We start from the raw sequence: 24848 nt of genomic DNA on the forward strand, positions 1-24848 counted from the left end.
TCTGCTGATTGACTACTCTAAATTGTTTGTGTTGAATTGCAAATATTCCTGATCATTTATTGATTTTTTGACAAATTTTTGTACAAGAGTGAAGTTTATTGGATTGAACATTTATAAATTTAAATTGGGTTCGAGTCCCTTGGTTTTATTAATAACCATAAATTTAATTTGGGTTCGAGTCCCTTGGTTTTATTAATAACCATAAATTTATTTTGGGTTCGAGTCCCTTGGTTTTATTAATAACCATAAAGTACCAATTTGGGTTGGAGTCCCTTGGTTTTATTAATAGCCATAAAGTACCAAATTGGGTTCGAGTCCCTTGGTTCTGGAAACCATAAATTTATAAAATTGTAAATTAATATTTTCTGTGATTTCTTTGGTACATTTTCTTCTATGTTTTAAATTGTGTATATATGAGCAAATTAAAATCCTGTTAGGAAACAGGTCACGTGGGGGGTATGAATGCATTGTAATATATTTTTTATGTTGTTGTATATTGTATTGTGACACAGAAAAAAAAACCCCAGGAGTAAGGGAGAGAGAGAAAATATCTCAGCCTTTGAGACTCTGTATATGTGTGTGTGCGTGTGTGTAAAAAAGAGAAAGGATGGCAGAATTTGATAGAGAGTGCGAGGAATATGGGTGTGTCTCGGTAACTGAACAGTGGGACCGTATGAAAGATATGCAGTTAGCACAAACCGAGGGTAAACATCATAAGAGGGAAAAGAAAATGATAGAAGAAAAATGGAGTCAGATATGTCTTGAAAATATGTGGGATAACCCACTAGCAGTGCCCTTGGCGCCCAAAGTCAGGGAAATGGAAAAGAAAGCCCACATGCGCGTTAAAGCACATGAGGCAGGAAAAGATAAAGTCCCATTTTTAAAACAAAGGCAATATGAGAAAATGGACAAAGAGCTCCGTGAGGAACTGAGACAGTGGACCAAATTAGCTCTCACAGCCTCTGCGCTAAGCAAGAAAAGGGAAGTGAACATGCCAGAGAAGAAAAAGCAAGTGAGAGAAAAAGGAAGTGAGCAGAAGCCAGCATCCAGTACACGCCCCACTCAGAGCAGCCTTTATCCCTCACTGGCCGGTCTTGGCCCTCCCCCTTACAGTATTGCCAAACAACAAGTGCAGGTCACGCTTAAAGACTCAGTGGAAGTTGATATACCAGACTTCGATGATGTAGTGCAGGACTTGAAAGCAATGACTGAAAGGGTGGCAGCAATGGAAAAAAGAGACAGACAGAGTAGAGATGTGGAGGAGGAAGAAGAAGGGTCAAATACGGGAAGCAAATCAAATCATGAGCACAATAAAGAACGAAGTTCAGAAGGAGGATCAGAAAAAGGGGATGGGGGTGTGGAAATTATCATTGAAGGGAGACTTAGACATGCAGCAGGCAATCCACCAGGGGACATTAATAGAGTGTTTAGAGATTTTCCCGACGAAGAGAATATCCCCATACCTCACTGCACCCGTTCACGGGGAGTGGTGTCTGAATGCAGTGGGCCAATGAGGCAATTAACAGGAGCCTATGGAGGTGAACAATACCCAGGGTCGCCAACGTTTGGGGGGGGTAAAGAGGGTACCGTGCGGATGATGCCTCTCCTTGCGAGCAGCCAGGGGGGTTTCAAGTACCAACCATACAGTCATAGTGACATGACTGCAGTCATGGCAAAATTGCCACCAATAACGTCAGGGGGAGGCCGCTGGTTAAACAAGTTAACTACCCTGAGCCATGGCACACTAATGGCATTGGGAGACGTGAGGTGCCTGTTGGGTCAAATCCTCACCCCGTCCCAAATGAGGGATTGGGAAAGAGACGCCGATACGGAGAATGTCGCACATGAGACACCCTTGACTGATGTGCTTACTCGTCTAGCACAGGCTCTGAGAGGTATGTTTCCCACCCCACCCACTGTGTACCAAAATATTAAGTTCCGCATAAAGCCAGGTGAAACTGGATCGAGTTATTATTTTAGATGCACTTCGGAGTGGGAACAGATGGTCGAAGAAAACGGCTTAAACAACCCAATTACTAAAGACATATTTAGAAACGCCGTAATGTCCGGGGCGCCCAATGGGGTGAAACAAGCGTTAGAAAACAACCCAGAGATGCCTGTGGCAACTGATTCAGTGTGGGAACGACACCTTATTTTCCATATAGACAAATTAGTGGATAAACAGTGTAGGGAGTCTGAGGAGGTGGAGACACTAAAAGCCCAGTTGCTTAAATTACAAATAGAGGCAGCTAAGGGAGGGAAGAAACCAAAGCAAATGGTGCAAGTCCCCCCTCAACCAAACACCAGTCAGCAAGGGCCTGTGGGAAACCAGACCCCTCCTGCCCCCTCGGTCATACCCCCATATTTTGGGTATGACCAAGGAGGAGCACCTCCACCATGGCAACAATATAGACAAAGGGGATGCTACCAAAACACAAGGGGTGGGTATAGAGGCAGAGGCCAAGATAGATCCCAACCACAAGGTCAATGGGGAGTGTGCCACGCATGTGGAAGTCCTGATCATTGGATTAGGGACTGTCCGACTCGCCAGGAACAGCAGGCCAGGGGACCAACTGCGAGGGGATGGGGTCCCTATAGGGGAGGTTCCAGAGGGCGTGGCTCTCACACCCCACAAAACACCCCGGGGCAACAGAACTTGGCTCCTCACAGCTTTCAGGCACCCATGCACCCTGAGTGCAACCCACAATGGGGCTCTGGGGGAGAAACAGGGGATTGTTGAAGGGGCCCACACAGAGAATCCACAAGAGGTCTGGGGGAGCCTCTTATGGAAATAGTGGTAAATGGCAGGCCACTAAAAGCACTAGTAGACACAGGTGCAACATACTCCACAGTCCAAAAGAGTCATATATCTGAGGCACAGATAAGTGACAAAACTGTTGGAGTCGTGGGTTTCTCTGGTGGGATAGAATACTGGCCTTTGACCACTCCTCTTACCACTACGGTGGCAAATCAGAGACTTGTACATGCGTTCCTATACTCCTCCAACGCACCAATACCCCTATTGGGACGAGATCTGTTGATAAAACTAAGGGCCAGCATTTTATGTTCTCCTAAAGGAGTGACGGTCACTTTCCCAGACGGCACTAGCATAGACTGTTCACAAAAACAAACCCTAGCATCACAACATGTACTGTTAGGAGGGCCTTTAGTAGAGAGGGCTGAAATTTACTGGATAGAGCTGGAAGACACACCAGCCTATACCAGTGTGGTGTCACTGTACACCAGAAATTTACCATGGATAAAAGATTTGGCAGTGTATCTTCCTCCCATTGACCCCTTACACTGTACCCTGTATTATGATAGAAATGGGAGTGACATAATTTACCAAGAAGCCTTCCAGGAAATGGAAGGGCACATGTGGAGAATGACAGGCGAAGGAATTTTTGTGGGAAAACAGGGAGTGACAGCGTTGATTGACCTAACGGAAAAACAGTTACAATGGTATCGAATGAGCCAAACTGCCACACCCCACATTTCGTTGGCACTGAGTCCTGGCCATGAAGCTAGGGAATTAGGGGGCATGACCAAAATTTTGAGGGAAGCTAGCGATTGGGCACTCTGTGACATTGCAGGAGTTCTGTATTCAAAAACAAATGAGGCATATTGGATTAATCAGAATACCGATGACTGTGGGACACTGACACAATGTCAGCTCTCCAGAACCCATGGTAGGGAACTGACTGATGGGGAGGGAGCAAAAGAGCTGATTGACAGACAACCAGCCTCCCTGTGGTCACAGGGCCCCACAGATGTAGGCCTGTGTGACATCACCCCCATCACTTTTAACATCAAGTCTGGGGAACCCCTTTGGATTCCCCAATATCGTAACAAACCTGAGGCTGATGAGGGTATTGCCCCCACAGTCCAGGGACTGTGTGACAAAGGTGTTCTTTCACCATGGCAATCTCCATGGAACACTCCTATTTTTCCGGTCCAGAAACCAGGAACAGACAAATATCGCTTGGTACATGACTTACGACGAATTAATGAGTTGGTAACAACTCCGACTCTCTCTGTTCCCAATCCGTACACAGCAATCTCGAGCCTAACTCCAGAACACCAATGGTTTACGTGCATTGATTTGGCAAATGCGTTTTTCTGTATTCCCATTGCAGAAGAGTGTAAATCATGTCTGGCATTTACCTATAGGGGAACACAGTTCTCATACAACAGACTACCACAGGGTTTTGTCTTATCACCGGGTATCTTCAATCAAGTATTGAGAGATAAGCTCCAAACCTGTCCTTTGCCCCCAACATGCGTGTTAATTATGTATGTTGATGACCTGTTGCTGGCAGCAACCTCTGCTGAGGACTGTCTGAAGGCCTCCGAAGCCATTATGGTGCAACTGAAAACGGCAGGGTTTAAGGTGAGCAAAGAAAAACTGCAATTATGTCGTCCATCAGTAACATTCATGGGCAGACTGATTACAGGGCAGGGAACAACCCTTTCCCACCACCACCGAGATGGCATCCTGTCACATCCCAAACCAACTTCTGTGAAGGACATGTTATCCTTCCTGGGATTAACCGGATTCAGCAGGAACTACATTCCTATGTATGTAGCTGTGACCACCCCACTGAGGGCCATGGTCAAAGAACAGGGGATGAGGAACTTAACAGCAGAGCTCATATGGACCCCAGAGGCAGAACGGTCATTTATTGAGCTTAAACAGAGCTTGTCCCACGCAGCACGTCTTTTCAGTGCAGATTACACACTACCTTTTTTCTTGGACGCGTCTGAAACTGGGCAAAGTGCCCATGGCGTGTTGTTCCAGAAATACGCAGGCACACGACAGGTGTTACTGTACATCAGCGTCTTGTTAGACCCCATTGAGCAAAGACAGCCGGCATGTGCACGATTTGCAGCCGGACTGGCGAAAGTAATCGAGAAATCATCACACTTAGTCATGGGCCACACCCTTACGGTTCTGACATCACATTCTGTCTTGGCTTTCATCAACTCAGCCTCATTTACCTTCTCCCCATTGAGACAGCGTAAATTGGCTCGGTGTCTAACAGCACCTAACATCTCATTTACACATGACGGTGTTAACATGGCAGACTTGTTCTCCGCTGGAGAACCACATGACTGTGTCCCTCTCACGGAACAGGCGTCCAGGGTCAGAAAAAATCTGACTGCCACCCCACTTACACCACCTGACAATGTCCTAACGTTGTTCACAGATGGGTGCTGTTTCCGTAAGGACAATGGCATGCTTACATCTGCCTACGCTGTTGTAGAAGCCTCTGGTGGTCAGTACATCACCAAATATGCAGAACTACTAGCAGGCAAACAGTCTGCTCAAAGAGCTGAGCTCATTGCTGTCACCAAGGCCTTAACTTATGCAGGTGACAGACGTGTCAACATATATACAGACTCTGCTTATGTTGTGGGCGCTGTTCACGTGGAACTTCCAGTCTGGCAACGTTGTGGGTTTGTCACTTCTTCTGGACGACCGATTCTTCATGAGAAGGAAGCCAAGGACCTGTTGGCAGCTCTCCTCGTTCCTGAGGCGGTGGCTGTCATCAAATGTCAAGGACATGACAAGGGGGACTCAGACATAGCTAAAGGCAATGAGGCAGCGGACCAGGCTGCCAAACAGGCTGCTGGGTACCTCCCGAAAATGCTGTTGCAAATGTCTGTGCAGGATTGCAACCTTTTGCCATCATTTACCAGACCAGCCTTAGTTGACGAGCACAAAAAATGTTCCCCAGAAGAAATTTCAGTCTGGAAAGAACATGGGGCTGTACAGGCCCCAGATGGCCTGTGGCAGGCACCGGATGGTCGCCCTGCCTTGCCACTTAACCTTACACCCTCAATCATGGCCCAAGCCCACACCTATGCTCATGTAGGTAGCAAACAAATGGCTAAAACCCTGCGGTATTGGTGGCATCCGTTTCTGACGGCCACAATCAGTAATTTCGTGCTGTCATGTACTGTATGTCAAGAGCATAACCTAAAACCATCATTGAAACAACTTCAGGGTAGTTTTACACGTCTCAAGGGGCCAGGGGAAGAAATTGTCATAGATTTCACTGATATGATAGAGAGGGTGCAGGGAAAGAGATATCTATTAGTGATTGTGGATAGATTCACTGGGTGGCCAGAAGCATACCCCACTGGCAAAGAAGACAGTACAGCAGTCATCAAGTGCCTAATCAATCATTACATACCACATCATGGCTTTCCTCGCAGAATCAGGTCAGATAACGGGTCTCACTTCAAGAATGAACATTTACACACAGTTGAAAAGTCTTTGGGGCTCGTACATGCATTTGGGGCCGTCTGGCACCCCCAATCACAAGGGAAAGTCGAACGTATGAACCTCACGCTTAAACTGAAATTGGCTAAAATCTGTGCACAGACCAAATTGACATGGCTCTCTGCCCTACCGATTGCATTGATGTCAATAAGATCGTCTGCAAACAGAATCACAGGGTTCACACCTTTTGAATTACTAACTGGTCGTTCATTTCCAGGTCCATCTACACCACTGACTGCTGATTCCTGTGGAATGGTGTCTCACTGTGTGTATTTTGACAAACTAACTGGTCTAATCAAACAATTTTCTGAGCAGGCTCCTGTCACATGTGATCCAGAACCATTTCCTGTTCCGTCACAGTATGTCCGCCTGAAGAAGTTTCGCAGGAAATGGAATGAGGCTCGGTGGTCTCCTCCCCTGAGAGTCATTGAGAGAACCAGTCACTGTGTGCGACTGGCTGGAAAAGGCGACACATGGTATCACCTGTCATCTTGTGTTAACTGTGATTCCCCCAACAGGTCGCTGTCTGACACTGCTGTGGACCTGAAGACTCAGGTCCAAGAGAGGGAGGATTCCAGTGATAGCACTCCATCTGCAGAGAGCAACCAACAAATCCTCCAAGTGAGGGAGGTACAGTTCAGAGAGGGAATTGACGACCTTCCACAGGACTGGACTCTGCAGATATGTCATAAAAAGGTGACCTTTTTTCAGGCCCACCAGGAGAGCAACTTGGCACATTGTATTAGCCAAGATTGTGAAGACAGTCCAAAAGCATTCAATGAACAGGTAAAGGCACATGTGAGACAACAAAACAAAGCAGTAGGCCAGTGTGCGGTTACACAGGGAGAAGACGGAAGAATCATCTTCCATTTAATAACCACAGTTAACAACACTGACTTCATAACATATGAGAATCTTGAAAAAAGCTTACTATGTATGAGGGACTGGTGTCTGACACATTGGGTAAAAAGTGTTTCCATACCGTGGTCAGAGTGGGGAAAAGACAGACTGCAATTTCGCAAAGTTTCACATATCATAACTGAGGTTTTTGCAGGAACAGATATGACAATAACTATATACATGTCGTAATCAAATTAATAAGTTCTTTTGAAGATTAGTTATAATCCTTACTTTCATTTTTAATTTTCATTTAAGTACTTTATCTAGATGTGTTAAAATTGGTATGAAATGTACGTAATTGATACAAGGTAATTTTTTGAACACGTATATCCGGTAGGAGGTTTTAAACTTTAATCCATCTTAAGAGTAGTTATTTTTGTTCAGTGTATAAATTGTGTGAAGTTACATGGTCAAAATGAGGTTGTGGGAAAATTGGCCATGCCTGGGAATCCTCACTGTCATCTCAATTGTGGTGGTAGGAACAATTTTTGGCATTGAGAAATTACAGGAAAATAACAAAGTAAAGAATACAACAAATGGAACAAGCGGTACAAGGGGGTTGATCACTAGGCACAAACGAGACGCAGGGGAATCCAAAGATGAGTGTTTAAGACAATATGGCGGTATTGAACTAAATTACGAAAAAGGCAGCACAACTTCATTCACATTTGACCTGTGTTCAGTCATAGCATGTGGTGGGCATAACTCATCATGGAGAGGATATGACATATACTTGTGTGGATTAGGGTGGCCTGGGAACCAAGCATGGTGTCCCACATGGAACCATGTATGGCAGTCCACGCAGCCAGGTTTCAAAGGAAGTACAGACAAAAAGACCACAGATGGAAAACTAAAGGTATCAGGTCATTTCACCATACAAAGAGATTTCAGTGCCAATAATAACCCTATCACTATGTCTATAACAGATCTTAAACAGGACCCATACAGTCAAAAACCCTCCGGGGTACCAGGGCAGTGTTGGCAAACTGATACCGCACATTTCTTTGTATTAATAGGGGTAGATGTAACAGGAAAAGATCCAATAGGACTGATAAAGATTAACATGATGGATAAACCATCACCTAATGTAACAACATCACGTAATGCATCTGTTACAACAATGAAAAACACACAGGCAGGTGTAGACTACACAAAATTGACCCCAGAAGACATTATAGAGAAAGCCACAGGGTATGGAGAAACCAACCTGTGGCTGGAATGGCTCATTAACACAGCTAAGGAACAAAAAATAGATGATTGCATGGCATGTGCAGGGGCAAGACCCACATTGCATATCACTCCAGCACCATTATACCCAAACGATACCTGGGGTTATCAATGTATGTTGTCATTGACTAAAGGTATGGATGTCAACTGTACCACATTAGCTTCTCTATTTCCACCAATAAATAATCTATCACGAATAGGACCATTCACACCCAGACAGGATAATTATACGTGCTTTAATATTACCTCTGCGAACGCAGCTAGGAATTATGGTCAAATTGAACAACATTGGTGTGCCACAGTTGTGGAGACTACCGATGGATCGGTCATAGGGTCATGGGCCAGAGCAGGATTGTATTACTATTGTGGGGATCGACGGCTGTTTGTGCGCATACCCCTGCGAACGGTAGGACTGTGTGCTATGATAAGGCTAGGAGCACCATTGACTATAATAGGTGAAAGAGTAGTAGAAGGCCCTAGCTCAGGAGCCTCTGCTATGACACGCCGCAGGCGAAGACATGTCTTGGCCAAACGAAGCGCCATAATTGACTTATCTCTAAACAGCCCCACTTATATAGATTCTATAGGAGTCCCAAGAGGAGTCCCTGATGAATATAAACTAGCAGACCAGATAGCCACAGGATTCGAAAACATACCTATTATAGCCGCACTTTTCCCTGTAACACCCAATAAAAATGTAGACAGAATAAATTATGTACACTATAACGTTATGAGATTGGCCAACCAAACCACAAAGGCGGTAGAAGGCCTAGCGGAACAATTGGCTCCCACATCACTTATGGCCATACAAAACAGGATGGCGTTAGACATGTTATTGGCAGAAAAGGGTGGAGTTTGCCACATGTTTGGAGAACAGTGTTGCACGTTTATCCCAAATAACACTGCACCAGATGGATCAGTTACCAAAGCACTAGAAGGCCTTAGAGTGCTGTCTATTGAAATGAAAGAAGCGTCTGGCATAGACAATCCTGTGAGCCAATGGCTAGAGAGGGCCTTAGGAAAATGGAAAGCTTTAATCATGTCCATTGTGGTGTCAATAGCCGTGTTTGTGGCTATTCTGGTCACATGTGGATGCTGCTGTGTCCCATGTATCAGATCACTATGTAATCGACTGATCGTCGCAGCTATAGAGAAAAAAGACCCCAACCCACCTCCATATGTAATGCCGTTATTAGCGGCAGACCACTATCATGATGACAGTGAGGAAGAGGACAGCCATGTGTATAAATGTGACATTTAATACGTCTTGTATAATCTTACTTCATTATTTTCATAGGTGTGACTTTTACTGTGTTTCATACATTTCACTTCATTTATTTGATAGACGTGTACTGCTATATGCTTATCCGTTGAAACTATGACACTATAATTATTGTGATGTACCCCGTATAATATAGAGGGTAACCATGTGGGATATGTGTGTGTGACCTCTTTCAGAGGTCAAGAGAGGGATTGAAGGGTTTTATATATTTTATCTGGGTTCTATATGTTTTATATCAATTACATTTTCTGTGTGTGTTTTTATATGATTATTACTGCTTACCTTATATAACATTACATTATTTTACTGTGTTGAGGAGGGCCTCAGAGTTAAGAGAGAATATTAGAGGGCAAAGAGGTATTTTCAACAGGATGTGGGGGTTGAGTATGTGTGGGCAGCATTCCATGCAGGGGAGAAGATAAGAGATGTGTGCTGCACATCCAAACACACATACCCTAATAGTGCGGGGTCCTACGTTTATGTGGAGGCAGGTGGGGGAAGTATTTTGTGTTGCAGATAGTAAAAGAAGAAGTACGTAGTCTATGAAAATATGAGATGAAGCCTCACTCCATTGGACACAAAGAAAGTAGCAGAGGTCAAGGCGCTCAGGGGTTGGCCACTGTCCGAAGCAAGCTTGAAGACACACCCACACATACACATATAAAATTGTTGTAAACCACTGAGGCGGGGCTGACTCTCTGTGTAGACTCTGAGGAGGCCCAGCGCGCTGTATTTCAGATTAATAAACTTCAACTTTTGTTCAACCGAAGTCCTTGAGTCCAATTTTTGGACACGCAGGACAGCTTATGTCCTTCACCCTCTCTATTGGCTTTATCACTCAAAGTTTGAGTGACTTGTCCTGTTTCTGCAATTCAACAATATCATGAGGAATATCCTCCATTTCACTTACTTGAGGTTTGTGTAACTTCTCAATCATTTTAGTTCCTTCCAACCTTTCCTGACGCCTCTGACGTCTTGATTTTCTGGGTTTGGAAATTACATCAAATGGTAAATCTTCAAAAGACTGTTTACTGACCATATCCTGCTTAGCCTGGGCTCTTGTAACCACTCTTGCGTCCGCTATATCTTTGTCATTTTGCAACAGATCTACCAGCACTGGAACATCCCTCCCTAAAATCACTGGATAGGGTGACTGCTCCAGAACCCCAACTGATAGATGGTAAGCCTGTCCTTCAATTTCAATTACCAAATCGGTCTTAGGATATTCCCTTTCGTCACCATGAATACAACGAACTCTCAATTTACCCTGTACACATGTATTTGGCACATCCAAGCATTCTCTTCTTACTAAAGTCTGGCTTGAACCTGAATCAACCAATGCTTTAAAGACATTGTTTCCAATCTTCACCTCAATGATGGTATCCGTGTTCAACTCTGCCTCCTTTAGCGCCTTTAACGGTCTTGATCCTCATCACTAGTCCAAGGCAACATTCTTGGCGTGGAAAAACTGGTCGGTGCCCCACCTTGTGCTCCTCTCAAATAATCCTGTGTATTTGGCGTTGTAAGCACATTATCCGTGCTCTGAACACTTGATTGCGTTATAGGAAGAGGACTCCCTGAAGTAGCTAATGGTTGCAAGGATGGACCTGGTACTCCGTCCGTTAACAGTCTTTGCTGTCTGTCGTGATGTACCTCAGCTTGAAGAAGTGAAAACTGGTGCTGTAATGTTCGCCACTTATGCTCCTGACGTTGACCCTCCATCTCTAGTCGCTCCTCTCTCTGTTGTTGCTTTTGTAGAAATGATTGTAGTATATCCTTCATAGAGCCTTGAAGCTCTTTAGACACATCCCCATCCATGTCTATGTGTATGGTTTGCTCTGCAGCAGATGCCCCAACCTTGGTTCTAACCACCGTTGTATCACTTTTCAATGAATCTTGCTTCTTAGCTGGCATTTTTAGTACAATAGTCCTTCAATGTCTTCAGCTTGCCTGCAGACGAAACCTTTCTTACTAACCTACTTTACTATCTCCATTTGTTATTGTCTCCATATTGCCTGGGACCACCGCTGCCACCATGTGTCAGATAGTATGACTTTGACCTTAAAAGTGTAATGGAGAATGGAGACAACCACAAACAAACTGAGAGGTAAGTTAACTAAAGGTATTTATTCGTTGCTGGTTTTCATAAAGAATGGTCTAAACAAATAATAAAAATAACAAAATGAATGTTGAACAAACAAATATTAGTTGAACCATGAAAGAAAAAGAAAAACTGCGATGAGCAGCAAACCTCACTGACACTAATCAATGTCCTCCAAGTCGTGATTTGACTCTGCCAGTCTTGTAGCAGACCTAGCCTCTCGCATGGGTTTCCTCTGCACCATACCATGCCTGTTTAAAACACCTAGGCTTCCCGCCAAATCTGAGATGGATTAAACCATTCTAGGGGATGAGTTTCTCCCATCATACACCCTCTTGCTGTAACCAATGGTATGGTCCAACATAAGGTAGGTTCCAGTTAAGCACGCTCTCCTGATGACATAATTTAACAGTCACGGTGTAAGTGGCCACTAGAAGTCGCTAGAGGTAATTCATTCGCAGTCATTCTATTCAGGTGACGGGGTTTTGCGACTGTGAACCCAGGAACCTGTATAGCGGATCAATAATTCACTTTCCGAATTTTCTCTCCTATCGAAAGCTCAGTGATGCATGTAAGTTTAAAATGTTGTGTAATCTTGGTGCTATTCACTGTAAGGATGGTTGTTAAGTTGCCTAGTTTTATGTTCGCATTTTGTGTGCAGTTTATTCCAATGACTTTCACGCTAGTGGCTAACTCAGGAAGCAGCCAGTTTAAAGTTTGCACCCCTTGGTGAGCGGAGCGAGGTGTGTATTTTATTTTGTTTGTTTGTTTTGTTCCCATGTTTAAAAGACGGAAAACCTTATTGATGTATATGTAGACTGTTTCTGTAAATTATCATACCGTGTATTTGTATCAGGAACGTGTTAGCAGAGCACTGATCGTTTGTGTTACTTTACATATCCTTAAGATCATTTCAATGGGCATTGCATATTGTATTATGCATGATGATGCACTGTAAAGTTTGAGGATTTACCTGTAATATTGTGTTATGTCAAAGACTTGATTGTTAATCAGCATATGTGTGTTGTTTTCTAGTTTTCACGGTGCTTATGCTGGTTACAAAGTAATAAAACCGACAACACCCGTTAGAGACTCTCTGCTTCATACACAAGAAAGCCAAGGGCTGCTACACACGGCATCACAGACACTAAGTAATAAGTTCTAGAAAGGGAATCTATTCAAGTGCTTACTGGTTATTTGTTACATTTTCTATTGGCAGAATAAAATTGTTACACTTAAATAAAAAAATGTGAAGTTACACTTCGGCTTTGTTGGTTTAGTGCAGTACCTAAAGTAAATAAAATTACATAATTTTAACTACTTTTTGATCATAGCAAACAAAATAAAAAAAGATAATCTTAGAATAGAAGATATGCTTTCTTTTGCATCAAATAAATGATCAATAGTTAAGTATGTGGTCTTGTAGTCATGATTTTCTTCTGGCTCTATCTTGACTGTCTAAATTGGACTTGATCTTGACTTGGACTCAAAGTTCTCAGGACTTGGACTTGACTTGGACTCGAACCTCTTTGGATTCTGTCTTGACTTGGACTCGAAGCTCTCTGGACTTGGACTTGTCTTGAACTCGACAACAGTGGACACCACTACAGCCCTAACTAGATGTCTGGAACAGGCGTTGATGCTCGACTGGCTTTTGATTCGGTATGTTTCTTGCCAAGTGAAACTTAGCATGGCCTACTTTTAGTATATGCCGCTGCGATTTTTAGAATAATCAGGATAGCTGTCACTTGTGGTGTGATGTTTGGGGCCCCAGCATGAAGTGTTTTAGTGGGACAGGCTTTCCCACGTTGTCCACAAAACACTTGTCTGAGCGTGCCGTTCCTTACTATTGTGTCGTCGACCAAATGGCTTTGTCTGCGTGGGATTTGCAGTGTGGAGGCGTTGGCTGTTAAAAACATCTCAGGTTGGTGGCAGGTCTCTATGATTACCTTCTGTGTTCTGATGTGAATGGAACATCGCAGGATGGTAAAGCAGGCATGTGGTGAAGCGCAGGTGCCATTTGGTGTGTACATGGCAACGTCTTAAGCGGGCAGTTCTTTTTAACAGTTCACAAACCTTGTAGCTGATGTTCTGTGTAGCTCCTCTCCTCACCTTACCTAAACCCTGACAGAATCATATGAGAAAAAGCCAAGGAACCATCACGGGACTACATGGTTATTTATTGAACTAACTCTACAAACAATAAGGCCTGGACACATACTGACAAAACACACAATACGTTAACATGAAACACAAACACACTAGGAAGAGCGGAGAGAGAGTGAGAGAGGGCATGGCCGCGAGGCAGGTAAAACATGTCTGAAAACCCAAAAAAATCATCTTTAACAAATAGGCACGAACTCAATGCAGCTATTCTATACATAGAATCGGAAACTTGTGAGCTCTGTGCTGGATCAATATCCATGGGCACGTGGATAGAAATCTTGAATGGTTTCAGAATGCAGTCCTGTTGAAACGCTGAGTTTAGGTGACCGAAGTTCCATGGCCTAATTGGACTCCCCAGAGGGGAGCCGCAAGACCGGGTGTTTGTTTGATTGTCCTCAATGTTATCTTTTATCTTTTAAATGTGTACCTGCCCTGCCCCCAGATGGCCTGCAGGCCGATCCCAAGAATGCGATAAGTGGGCCAGAGAAAGTTCCTTTGTTTCTCATGTCGCCTCATTGGCATACCTCTGACAGTATGGTTAATTTGCACCTTATAACTAAGCTTAGTTATGGATAGTATGATGCATGCTATAGAATTATAACATAGCTCATCAGATAGGGAATTAAAAGAGGAGGAGTTACATAGTTAACATACTGGACCTCATTTATGAAACGAGCGTACGATAGAAAACTTGGACGTATGGCTGTTTCCACGCAAAACTTGGCATTTATCAAAATGGAAGTGAGCGGTTGCTATGATCAAATCTCACAACAGGTCTCAGTTCGTGTACGCAAGTTTTGAGAAAGGCCGAATTTCCATGTATGCAATCCCTTTTGATAACTGATAAGGAATAATGACAAATAGAAAGAAAGAGATTTTTCGTTTAGTATGACAATGTAAAAATAGACTCCAATGCGATTTCTTATTTTCATTACATTAATAAAATAATTATTTTCTAGTCTAATTATATGATTATTTAATTGCTTGAAATTACAAGGTTGACTGGTGCTTTTGTGTACAAAACTTTAATGAAATTGTAGGCTACTTAAATAATTTACGATGATTAAGATGAACAGTTCAAAGTAGCATAATTCATTAAAAAAATGACTCAACTCAACTCAACTCAACTTTATTTATATAGCGCTTTTTACAATTTTCATTGTTACAAAGCAGCTGTACATGAGACACATTTAATACAAGTATGAATTCTAAAGCAGCCCCCCCGGCCAGGCAGATAGTGCAAAACAATATGCAAACGGTGGTGAGGAACCCAAAACTCCCATCGAGAAAAAAAACCTCAGGGGAACCCAGGCCCAACCAGGGGATTCCAGTTCCCCTCTGGCAAAAGCTGCTGCCTCTGCACAAGCTCAACAGTGCTTGCACAACAAGGCTTAGTAAAAATATAAAAATTAAGGATTAAAGATTATCATTAACAATCTAATAGCATTTGAAATGTTGTAGGAAAAACAAAGTTGTCGCGTCCTTTATCCAGCTCTATCCTCTTAGCACTTGTCAGGTCACCGCTTTCCATTCTCAGCTCTGCCATCAGGTCTGGGCATGAACTGCATCCTGCGGTAACCTTGGAACAAAGAGACAAGACTGGCTGAGAGTAGAGTACTGTTCTGCACTCTTTGATGCAACAAGTGCATCATTTGTTGTTGGATGTGTTCCTGGTTCCGGTTGATCTAGATAATGCAGCCTAAATCCTCTGAGGATTAATATTATGGAGGTGTAGTGTATGCAAGATTAAAAAGATGAGTCTTTAGTCTAGATTTAAACTGACAGAGTGTGTCTGCCTCCCGGACCGTGCAGGGAAGAATATTCCAAAGTTTAGGCGCTAGATAAGAAAACGATCTACCACCTGCACTTGATTTTGAAATTCTAGGTATTACCAACTGACAGGACCCCTTAGAGCGTAATGTACGTGGAGGTCTGTAATACAATAGAAGTTCATTCAAATACTGCGGCGCTAGACCATGTAGGGCTTTATAGGTAATAAGCAAGATCTTAAAGTTAATGCGATGCTTTATAGGTAACCAGTGCAAGGTTGACAGAACCGGGGTTATATGCTCATACTTTTTTGTACGTGTAAGAACTCGAGCTGCCGCGTTTTGAACCAGTTGCAGTTTTTGTAATAGGCCCGCAGGGCAACCACCTAGAAGTGCATTACAGTAATCTAGTCTTGATGTCATGAATGCATGAATTAATTTCTCTGCATCTGAAAGTGACAGTATATGACGTAATTTAGATATATTCTTAAGATGGAAAAATGCAATTTTACAGGTGTTTGCGACATGGCTTTCAAATGAGAGAGTACTGTCGAATACAACGCCAAGATTCTTAGCTGATGACGAGGATTTTATGGAGCATCCGTCAATCGTTAAGCAGTATTCTTGGTTGTTACGCATAGCAGTTTTCGGTCCAGTAAGTAACACTTCTGTTTTGTCCGAGTTTAGTAGTAAAAAATTGTTACTCATCCACATTTTTAAGTCAACTATGCAATCCTTTATTCGATGAAACTGCTGGGTTTCATGAGGCATCGAGGAAATATAAAGTTGAGTATCATCAGCATAACAGTGAAAGCTAATTCCGTGTCGCTTTATTATATCTCCTAGAGGTAGCATGTATAATGCGAAGAGCAGGGGTCCCAAGACTGAGCCCTGTGGTACACCGTACTGGACTTGTGATTTGCGGGACACCTCATTGTTTATTGCTACAAATTGAAAACGGTCGGATAAATAAGACTTAAACCATTTCAATGCTATTCCGTTAATGCCAACGTAATTTTCGAGTCTATGTAGAAGTATGCTGTGGTCAATGGTGTCAAATGCAGCACTGAGGTCTAGCAGCACCAATAACGAAATACAGCCACGGTCAGACGCTAAAAGCAGATCATTTGTAACTCTGATCAAAGCAGTCTCTGTACTGTGACATGCTCGAAATCCAGACTGGAATTCATCATTAATGTCATTCCTTTGGAGGAAGGAGCATAATTGAGTTGAAACTACTTTTTCCAGAACTTTAGATATAAAAGGTAAATTCGATATAGGCCTGTAATTCCCTAGTTCTTTAGGGTCGAGTTTGGGTTTTTTTAAAAGAGGCCTTATAACAGCCACCTTAAATGCTTTAGGCACATGTCCTAATGTCAGAGATGAGTTAATAATACTAAGAAGAGGATCTATAATTTCTGGGAGCATTTCTTTCAGTAGTTTTGTAGGTATAGGGTCTAGCATGCATGTTGATGATTTAGATGATCTAATGATTTTAGACAGTTCATCGTGATCTACTGTAGAAAATAATTGCAATTTCTCCTTAGGGGTGCTGTAGTTAGTTTGTTCAGCGGATTTCACTACAGGTTGCATTGTTATAATTTTTTCTCTTATATCTTGGATTTTACTCGTGAAGTAGTTCATAAATTCATCACTGTTATGCTGATAATCAGAATCTGACGTCGATGACAACTTATTTTTTGTTAATTTAGCCACGGTGTTAAATAAGAACCTAGGGTTGTGATGGTTTTCCTCTATTAGTGTTGAAAAGTAGGCGGATCTAGACGTTTTTATTGCATTCCTGTAATTTCGAGTACTATCCTTCCATGCTATACGAAATACCTCTAAATTCGTTTTCTTAAAGTTGCGCTCCATTTTACGGGATGCCTTTTTTAGAGTCTGAGTGTGTTCATTATACCACGGTGTTGGGCTGCTATTTTTAATTTTCTTTAAACGCAGAGGAGCAACTGTGTCTAATATTTCCGAGAAAGTAGAGTTAAAATTTTCAATAGTAGTGTCAAAATCGTCAACGTTATTACTCATGCTAGATATTTTAGACAATTCAGGCAGATTATCGAGAAACGCATCTTTGGTAGTTGAAGTGATCGTTCTACCATATTTGTAACAAGGAGTTTGATTTGCAGCCGTAGGCCAGTGAAGCAAACATAATATCAGATAATGATCCGAAATATCTTCACTCTGCTGAACGATTTTAACATCGTCCACATTTATACCATAAGAAAGTATTAAATCTAAAGTATGATTATGAAGGTGAGTGGGTCCTGACACATGTTGACTAACGCCCATGGAGTTAAGAGTGTCTTTGAAAGCCAGTCCCAAGGCATCTGTATCATTGTCTACATGGATATTAAAGTCACCGACGACAAGGACTCTATCTGCGGCCAGTACTAGTTCTGATAAGAACCCACCAAAATCTTTAATAAAATCTGTGTATTTAAAATGACAATAGGCCTAATCAGTATATTTACATGCAATGTGTTAGTTTACCTTTTTGCAAGATCTTTGTTTGACAAATACGCATTCTAATAAAAACAGACTGATTAAATTTAGTTTTTTGTGCAATCTTCTCTTAGAAATTGAAAGACGCACACTTGGTCTTATGGTGGTTTTTCTATTATAGTATTGAGTTTTCTTACATAAAATGATACATTTAGTTAGTTATAGGTTTCATGTATTCTTAGGAAACAAGATTGGGCCTCGTGTATAAGTATGAGCTCATGAACACCTGCATGAACAACAAGCATCTTATCTTAGCTGCACGTACACCACAAATAAGTTTTAATAAGGAAGTTTGGTTTGTCTCATAGAGTCAAGGACGCTGGTATCTCTTAACAGTGAGCTCATTTTAACAAAGCTAAGAGTATGAGTCTGAGAACTTGAACATCTGCACACGCACCATATATCTTTTAACAGTAAGACGTACACCCCACACACTTTTGTAGGGAAGTCTAATTAAATCGCATTCAACCAAGGATACTGGGTAGCTCTTTATCGCTAAACCATGAGCTCATCTTTGATAGAAACATGGTTAAATCATGTATCGTCCGAAACCCCCAGGAAAGTGTCAAGATAAAGAGGCACTTGTTTTTGAGAGGCTCACGCAACCATTAAATCTAAATATGGTAGGACGGAACTATGAGCGCAGAGGGACGGGCTAATGAAAAAGTGATGTCATATGAAACCTGATTGGAAGAAGACGATGTCATGCACACATGATTGGTTTAAACTGTGATAACAACTTGAAAACAATGTATAAAAGATGGAGTCAGATATGTATTCGTTTGATCCCTTCAGATGAACTCTGAATATCCCACTTTGTTTGTCCGGGCAAATAAAGTTTAAACTCTTGGCACCTGGAACCCTTGTCTCTGAGATTTCTTTCTGCGATGGAAGGCCGATTCGCCACAACATATTTGGTGACCCCGAGACGTGATCCAGGTTAGAGGGGAGGAGGCTGACGGCTGTGACGGGTGAACCAGACAAGCTGATCGCACAAAAAAGGGCCCTAAAAAAGGTGAGCATATTTGCTTTATAGTATAAGTTTTGTGCGGTCAGCTAAAGGTAAACTCTGAATGTCGTTGGTCCTCTTAAAGCCTCTCCTAAATTGAACAAAATTTAATGTTAGAAATTGCACTAGTTTGCCAAGTCTTAAGGGTATCCAGATCTCAAGAAATGTGTGGGTGATTGTGTGTATGAAAAAGTGTATGTGTGTATGACAGATTGTATATAGGTGAGGAGCCAGTGGAGCAGACGGAGAGTAAATCTTACTTTGGGAAGTAAGTCGCACAGTGGGTGTGTCGCGTTGGGACGCGGGAGTAAATCTTACTTTGGGAAGTGAGTCGCACAGTGGGTGTGTCGCGTTGGGACGCGGGAGTAAATCTTACTTTGGGAAGTGAGTCGCACAGTGGGTGTGTCGCGTTGGGACGCGGGAGTAAATCTTACTTTGGGAAGTGAGTCGCACAGTGGGTGTGTCGCGTTGGGACGCGGGAGTAAATCTTACTTTGGGAAGTGAGTCGCACAGTGGGTGTGTCGCGTTGGGACGCGGGAGTAAATCTTACTTTGGGAAGTGAGTCGCACAGTGGGTGTGTCGCGTTGGGACGCGGGAGTAAATCTTACTTTGGGAAGTGAGTCGCACAGTGGGTGTGTCGCGTTGGGACGCGGGAGTAAATCTTACTTTGAAAAGTGAGTCACACAGTGGGTGTGTCGCGTAGGGACGCGGGGTCCTGTCAGGTAACGGGACGTAAAGTATATACATATAATGTGTGTGAGCAAATTAAAATCCTGTTAGGAAACAGGTCACGTGGGGGGTATGAATGCACTGTGATATGTTTTTATGTTGTTGTATATTGTATTGTGACGATAGAAAAACTCAGGAGTGAGGGACAGAGAGAAAAAACTTCAGCCTGTGAGACTCTGTGTGTGTGTGTGTGCCTGTGTGTGTGTGTGTGTGTGTGTGAAGAAGAGGTTGTGAGTGTGTGTGCAAGAGTGGGAGGCTAGGAGGCCCCGCAAGTGTGTGCGTATGAAAAAGTGAATGAGAGAGAGAGTGCATATGTGTGAATGGGAAAAAGGACATGGAACAAATAAAAATTGCAGTATAATGTTTGTCCAGTAAAATGTATGAGAAGAAGGAGTGTTAGGTTTTTGATGTTTAAAGAGGCATGCGTTTCGAGACTAGGTGCAAGTTTTTGCTGTGTGTCTGTGTCAAAGTTTCATGTGGTAATAAAAGTATTTGAAAAAAAAAAAGATGAATGCAAAATAATGTGTCTATTAGGGTTTAATAGAAAAACAGTTTGAGCACATGAGAGAAGCAAGAGTGTGTGTAGAAGATAAAGAGGTAATTTATGGAGTCAGATAAAGATTTGAAGGATATAGTGTATGTGTGAGTTTGGCTCACTGTGAGCGCATGAGACTTAATGGCAGCCGAAGAATAGAGCTCCTTTGATTAAAGCACGAAGAACATTGTCAAATGAAAAAATAGAAGATATATTTTGTAGCTTACAAATATGTTTTAAAAATTGTGAGATACTTGGTATAAAGCCGGTAGAATATACCCAAAAATAAATAAATAAATAAATAATTAAAATCTCAGACCATAAGGCCTGAGTGTGTGTGTGCTGGAACCTTTGAGGAGTGATTTATTAGACAGCAGAAGGGCCTCTGGAGTGTGTGAGTATTCTGCGTGCTGTGAGCGTATGAGACCAGAGTGCTGCTGTGAAAAGAACTGTTTTACATTGAGTGAAAAGTGAAAAGCATTGCTGGATTGTGAATTCTTGTTATGTTCTATTGATGTTTTAAAGACGTATGGCTGGAATTGAACTGCTAGATGGGGAAAGTTTACAATCATATTTTGAGAGAGTAAGAGTAGCCAGAATATTGACTGAGACAAAGGGAGTTAGTGATCACTTCTGGAGAGAACCATTTTATAGGGACTTAGCAGGCATCAAGAAGCCACTGACAGAGGAAAAGAAAAATTATTTCTTGGACGAATTAGTAGAAGTTCAGAATTTGAAACAAATTGAACAGGAGTGGCCATATGTGAATTGGAGAGGTATAGTAGGCAAGTGTTGTAAAGTAGGGATATTGAGAAACTACTTAGAAGGAGTTTGCTTCCATAGAATTAATAGATTCGGCAATCTGGACACCGCGTTACAGCGTGTCTCATTGATCATAAAAATCCCAATCCACAACCTGGTAGAACCCTATTTATTGCAGGGAGTAAGACAAGGTTATCCACGAGGTGGAGGGAGAAGCTACAGACTAATCAATCACCCAGTAATACAGGTTTATGCAGAAACAAGATACGTAAAATGGGAAAGTAAGATATTGTTTACAACAAACGAGCAGAGAGAAATAGAGCCACTGCAGTTTCAGGCCGTTACACTGAAGAGGCTGATCGTGCAGATAACACCAGAAAACCTAGGGCCATAAGTCGCAATAAAACAAACAGGTGCCCTACTAAAACAGAATAAGTGAAGACAATAAATTAAGAATGGCCTCCACTCCCGTAGAGATACTAGGAACAAGATATCCTGTGAACAGAGAACTTATTGGAGAAATTTCTAAGAAATGGGCAGAAAGAACAAAAAAAATTAAGAACTTCATGGCCAGAAAGTGGCACGTTTGATATGACAATATGTGAAGAAATGGAAGGGTTGATAAGAAATCATAAACCTAGGGACAAAAGCACCAAGAGAGAAGTTAAGAGAAAAAGGGAACAAGATGTACTAAATTTGTTTAAGAAGGAAGGAATTAATTTCCTAAAAAAACATGAAGAAGACAAGGGAGCTCCTGAAAGAGGATGAGGAAAAAGTCAGTGAAAAATTGAGGAAGGCTATGAGTCCACCACCATATGAATTATCCAGGAGCAAGCTGCCATTGATTGTGGAAGATAATGAGTTGAATAATCAAATGCCTTTACTCAAAGGAGAATTGAAGTTTACAGGAGAGCTGGACCTCCAAGGCAGAGAAAGAGAGGAGTCGAGGGATGATGAACTTCTAAGAGACACATTCGCTGAGAATAGGCAGGAGTACTCTTCCATCACGCCAGAATACCACCAGAGAGGGAAAGCAGAGTGGAATGCTACACCCGTCTATAAATCAATTTATGCTGGGGTATCTGCAGAGCTAGAGGAGGCTAGAAGACAGAGATATGAACAAACAGCTCGAGAGCCGGACAAAACATCCACAGCACAGAAAAGAAAAAACATAAGATAAAGCAAGGTGCCAGATGTCATGTCGGAGGCGGGGTCCATGGAAGATGACGCAACTCTGCCCAGTCTGGAGAATAGACATATCTCAAGTAACATTGACGAAACGTCATGACCGCATAGAAGAAAAGATATACCAGATAACAACAGCAGAGGGAGATATCTGGTGACCGAACAACAGGAAGAAGCAAGAATATTTAAAGATTGCCCAAGGAGAGAATACAAATGGATGTCTGGAAACATCTGTTTAGAAGTCATTGGTAAGAAACAGCCACAGCCAGCCTGGCTCAGAGAAGGGGGGAGACTGAGAGGATCAAAATCAGCAACCTTCGCTACAAACAACCCATTCAAAGAGATCTTGAGAAAAAATAAACAGCCACATTATGTGCCTTGGGCCACACTGGACTTGGATGGATTGATCACTCGATTACCTGATCTAAATGAGGGAGCTGGACGATGGATAGGGGTCCTGGAAGAAGAGACGATTGGGATACTACTAGCTTAGGGAAACATTAAAGCTTTGCTAGCTAAATGACAAGGTGCATCTAAAATAAATGAAATGCTGAAGGACTTTAGATTGAATCGAGCAATTGACTCCTCAGAATAAGACGCAGAGCTCTTTGATAAACATAGACAGGATATGTGGCAAGCCCTAAGAAGAGAATACCCAACCCGCATAGATCAAAAAGCACTGAAGGGAGATCAGATGATAGATAAAGAGAATCAAGTCACCTATGTGCAACGACAATTAAACAAGAGCTGGAGAAAAACCCTGAAGAAGACCAGGTTATGGCAGCAATATTAATAGATGACATTGTTGACCCCCTGCCAGTAAAAGCAAAACTGGAAGACGTAGTAGGACTGAACTTTAAACCACATAAAGAATTTTTAGAATATGTGGTACACAGTTTTACAACACCGGAAGAGCGAGATGCAGCTGAACTAAAGAAAAAGAGAGTTGCAGAGGGATCCAGTACTAAGCAAATCTAGATTATTAGAAACCTTTTCATTTATATTTGGCCAACAGGAAAGAAGGTTCACATTTATTATCATAAAATTATAATACAATTAATGAATAATGCTTAATATGATTAATATTAAGTCGGAAATGAATTATGGGCTTCACTAGTGATAATGATCTTTGAATTAGTTGATCTAGTTGTGTGATCTTTGAAGTATAACTACTATATATTAGGATAAAATTAGATATTTAAAGATTACCTGAAATAATAATGGGTTGGATTTGAACACAAACATAGGCAAAGGAAGAGAACATTTTGTTTTTATTTTTATAAATAATCTCCACAGCCCATATTTAGTAATCATAATGGTCTAAATAATAATCAAACACTTATTATGTAAACGTATCTAAGAGGTGCGCTTTCTAAATCTCTATTTAATGAACCATCATATGTAAACCAACAAATTTAAAAACTAGACACTGTATTGAACAGGGAGACTAATGTCATTATGTTATTTAAGAGGCTCTTATGAAGGACATTTTTTGGAACGGTTGCATGACCAATTGCTCCTGAGTCAGCTTTACTAACAATCGGCTTCTCAACTGTCAAGTGGACACCACCAAACTGAAACATCCTGTTGGGAGCTGAAGGAGTATGAAAGACAGTAACCGACTGAAATTAATGATGAAAGTAAATGGTGAGTCCACTTGATCTAATTTATTATGTGATAAAGGTATTGATAAATATTGGGACGTCATGTTTCACGTCAGGACTTTTTTATCAAATTTTTAATAGAAAATATTTTTCTGACCTGATCTCTATGCTTTCATAGATCTAGGATTTTATTTTTAACAATAGATTCTGTAATTAATCAAAAGTTGCAGATTTTTAGGGAGCTGTCAGCTGAGCTCTGTGAGAAATTTACTACATTTTTGTTGAAAAAGTGAGTGCTATCAATTATTGTTTGGCCTCACAGCTCCAAGACCTGATGTCTTTGAATTGACTGTCCAGTCAGGCAAAAGTGTCCAACTGTTGATTAAATCATCTTTGGGCAGCTGTCAGTCTTATTTGTTGAGAGTGTTTAATATAGTGGTTTACAATAGACTGGGTCACTAAAGTTTAGCGCCGTTTGACTTTAAACAATAAATATTTTTTTATTTTAAATAGTTTTATACACTGCGTCGATAACAGTGACAGCAATGAAGAACAATGTCTATTGCGGTCCACAGAAAGATCAGTTTTCATAGAAAAGAATATGCAATTACCCAATATGAGCACATTTATGGTTTAGATATAGCATACTGAAATCATAATAAATGATATAAACAAAAGAAATTGAGAACATTTTTAAGTGACTTACTTTAGTTAGTTTTAAATTGATATCATGTTCCTGATATATATTTTATATTGCCCTAAACAGCAGAACT

General features: G+C 41.7%; 1 protein-coding gene across 1 annotated transcript; it reads left to right on the plus strand.

The window, feature by feature from the left end:
* Window positions 1-769: 769 nt before the first annotated feature.
* Window positions 770-8040, plus strand: LOC130432727 (uncharacterized). Its single transcript, XM_056762221.1, has 4 exons — window positions 770-2320; window positions 2382-2768; window positions 2882-7072; window positions 7933-8040. The coding sequence occupies exons 1-4, from the start codon at window positions 770-772 to the stop codon at window positions 8038-8040; spliced, it is 6237 nt and encodes a 2078-aa protein (XP_056618199.1).
* Window positions 8041-24848: the final 16808 nt, after the last annotated feature.

The sequence above is a fragment of the Triplophysa dalaica genome, chromosome 12, assembly GCF_015846415.1.
Source record: "Triplophysa dalaica isolate WHDGS20190420 chromosome 12, ASM1584641v1, whole genome shotgun sequence".
Lineage (NCBI taxonomy): Eukaryota > Metazoa > Chordata > Actinopteri > Cypriniformes > Nemacheilidae > Triplophysa > Triplophysa dalaica.

What these genes read in the sequence shown, in the direction of transcription:
- LOC130432727 (XM_056762221.1), top strand. Translation starts at nt 770, where the DNA reads ATGTGGGATAACCCACTAGCAGTGCCCTTGGCGCCCAAAGTCAGGGAA. An exon ending in ACACCAGTCAGCAAGGGCCT is followed by an intron (nt 2,321 to 2,381) that starts GTGGGAAACCAG and finishes GGTATGACCAAG; the next exon opens with GAGGAGCACCTCCACCATGG. An exon ending in CAAAAGCATTCAATGAACAG is followed by an intron (nt 7,073 to 7,932) that starts GTAAAGGCACAT and finishes TGTGTGGATTAG; the next exon opens with GGTGGCCTGGGAACCAAGCA.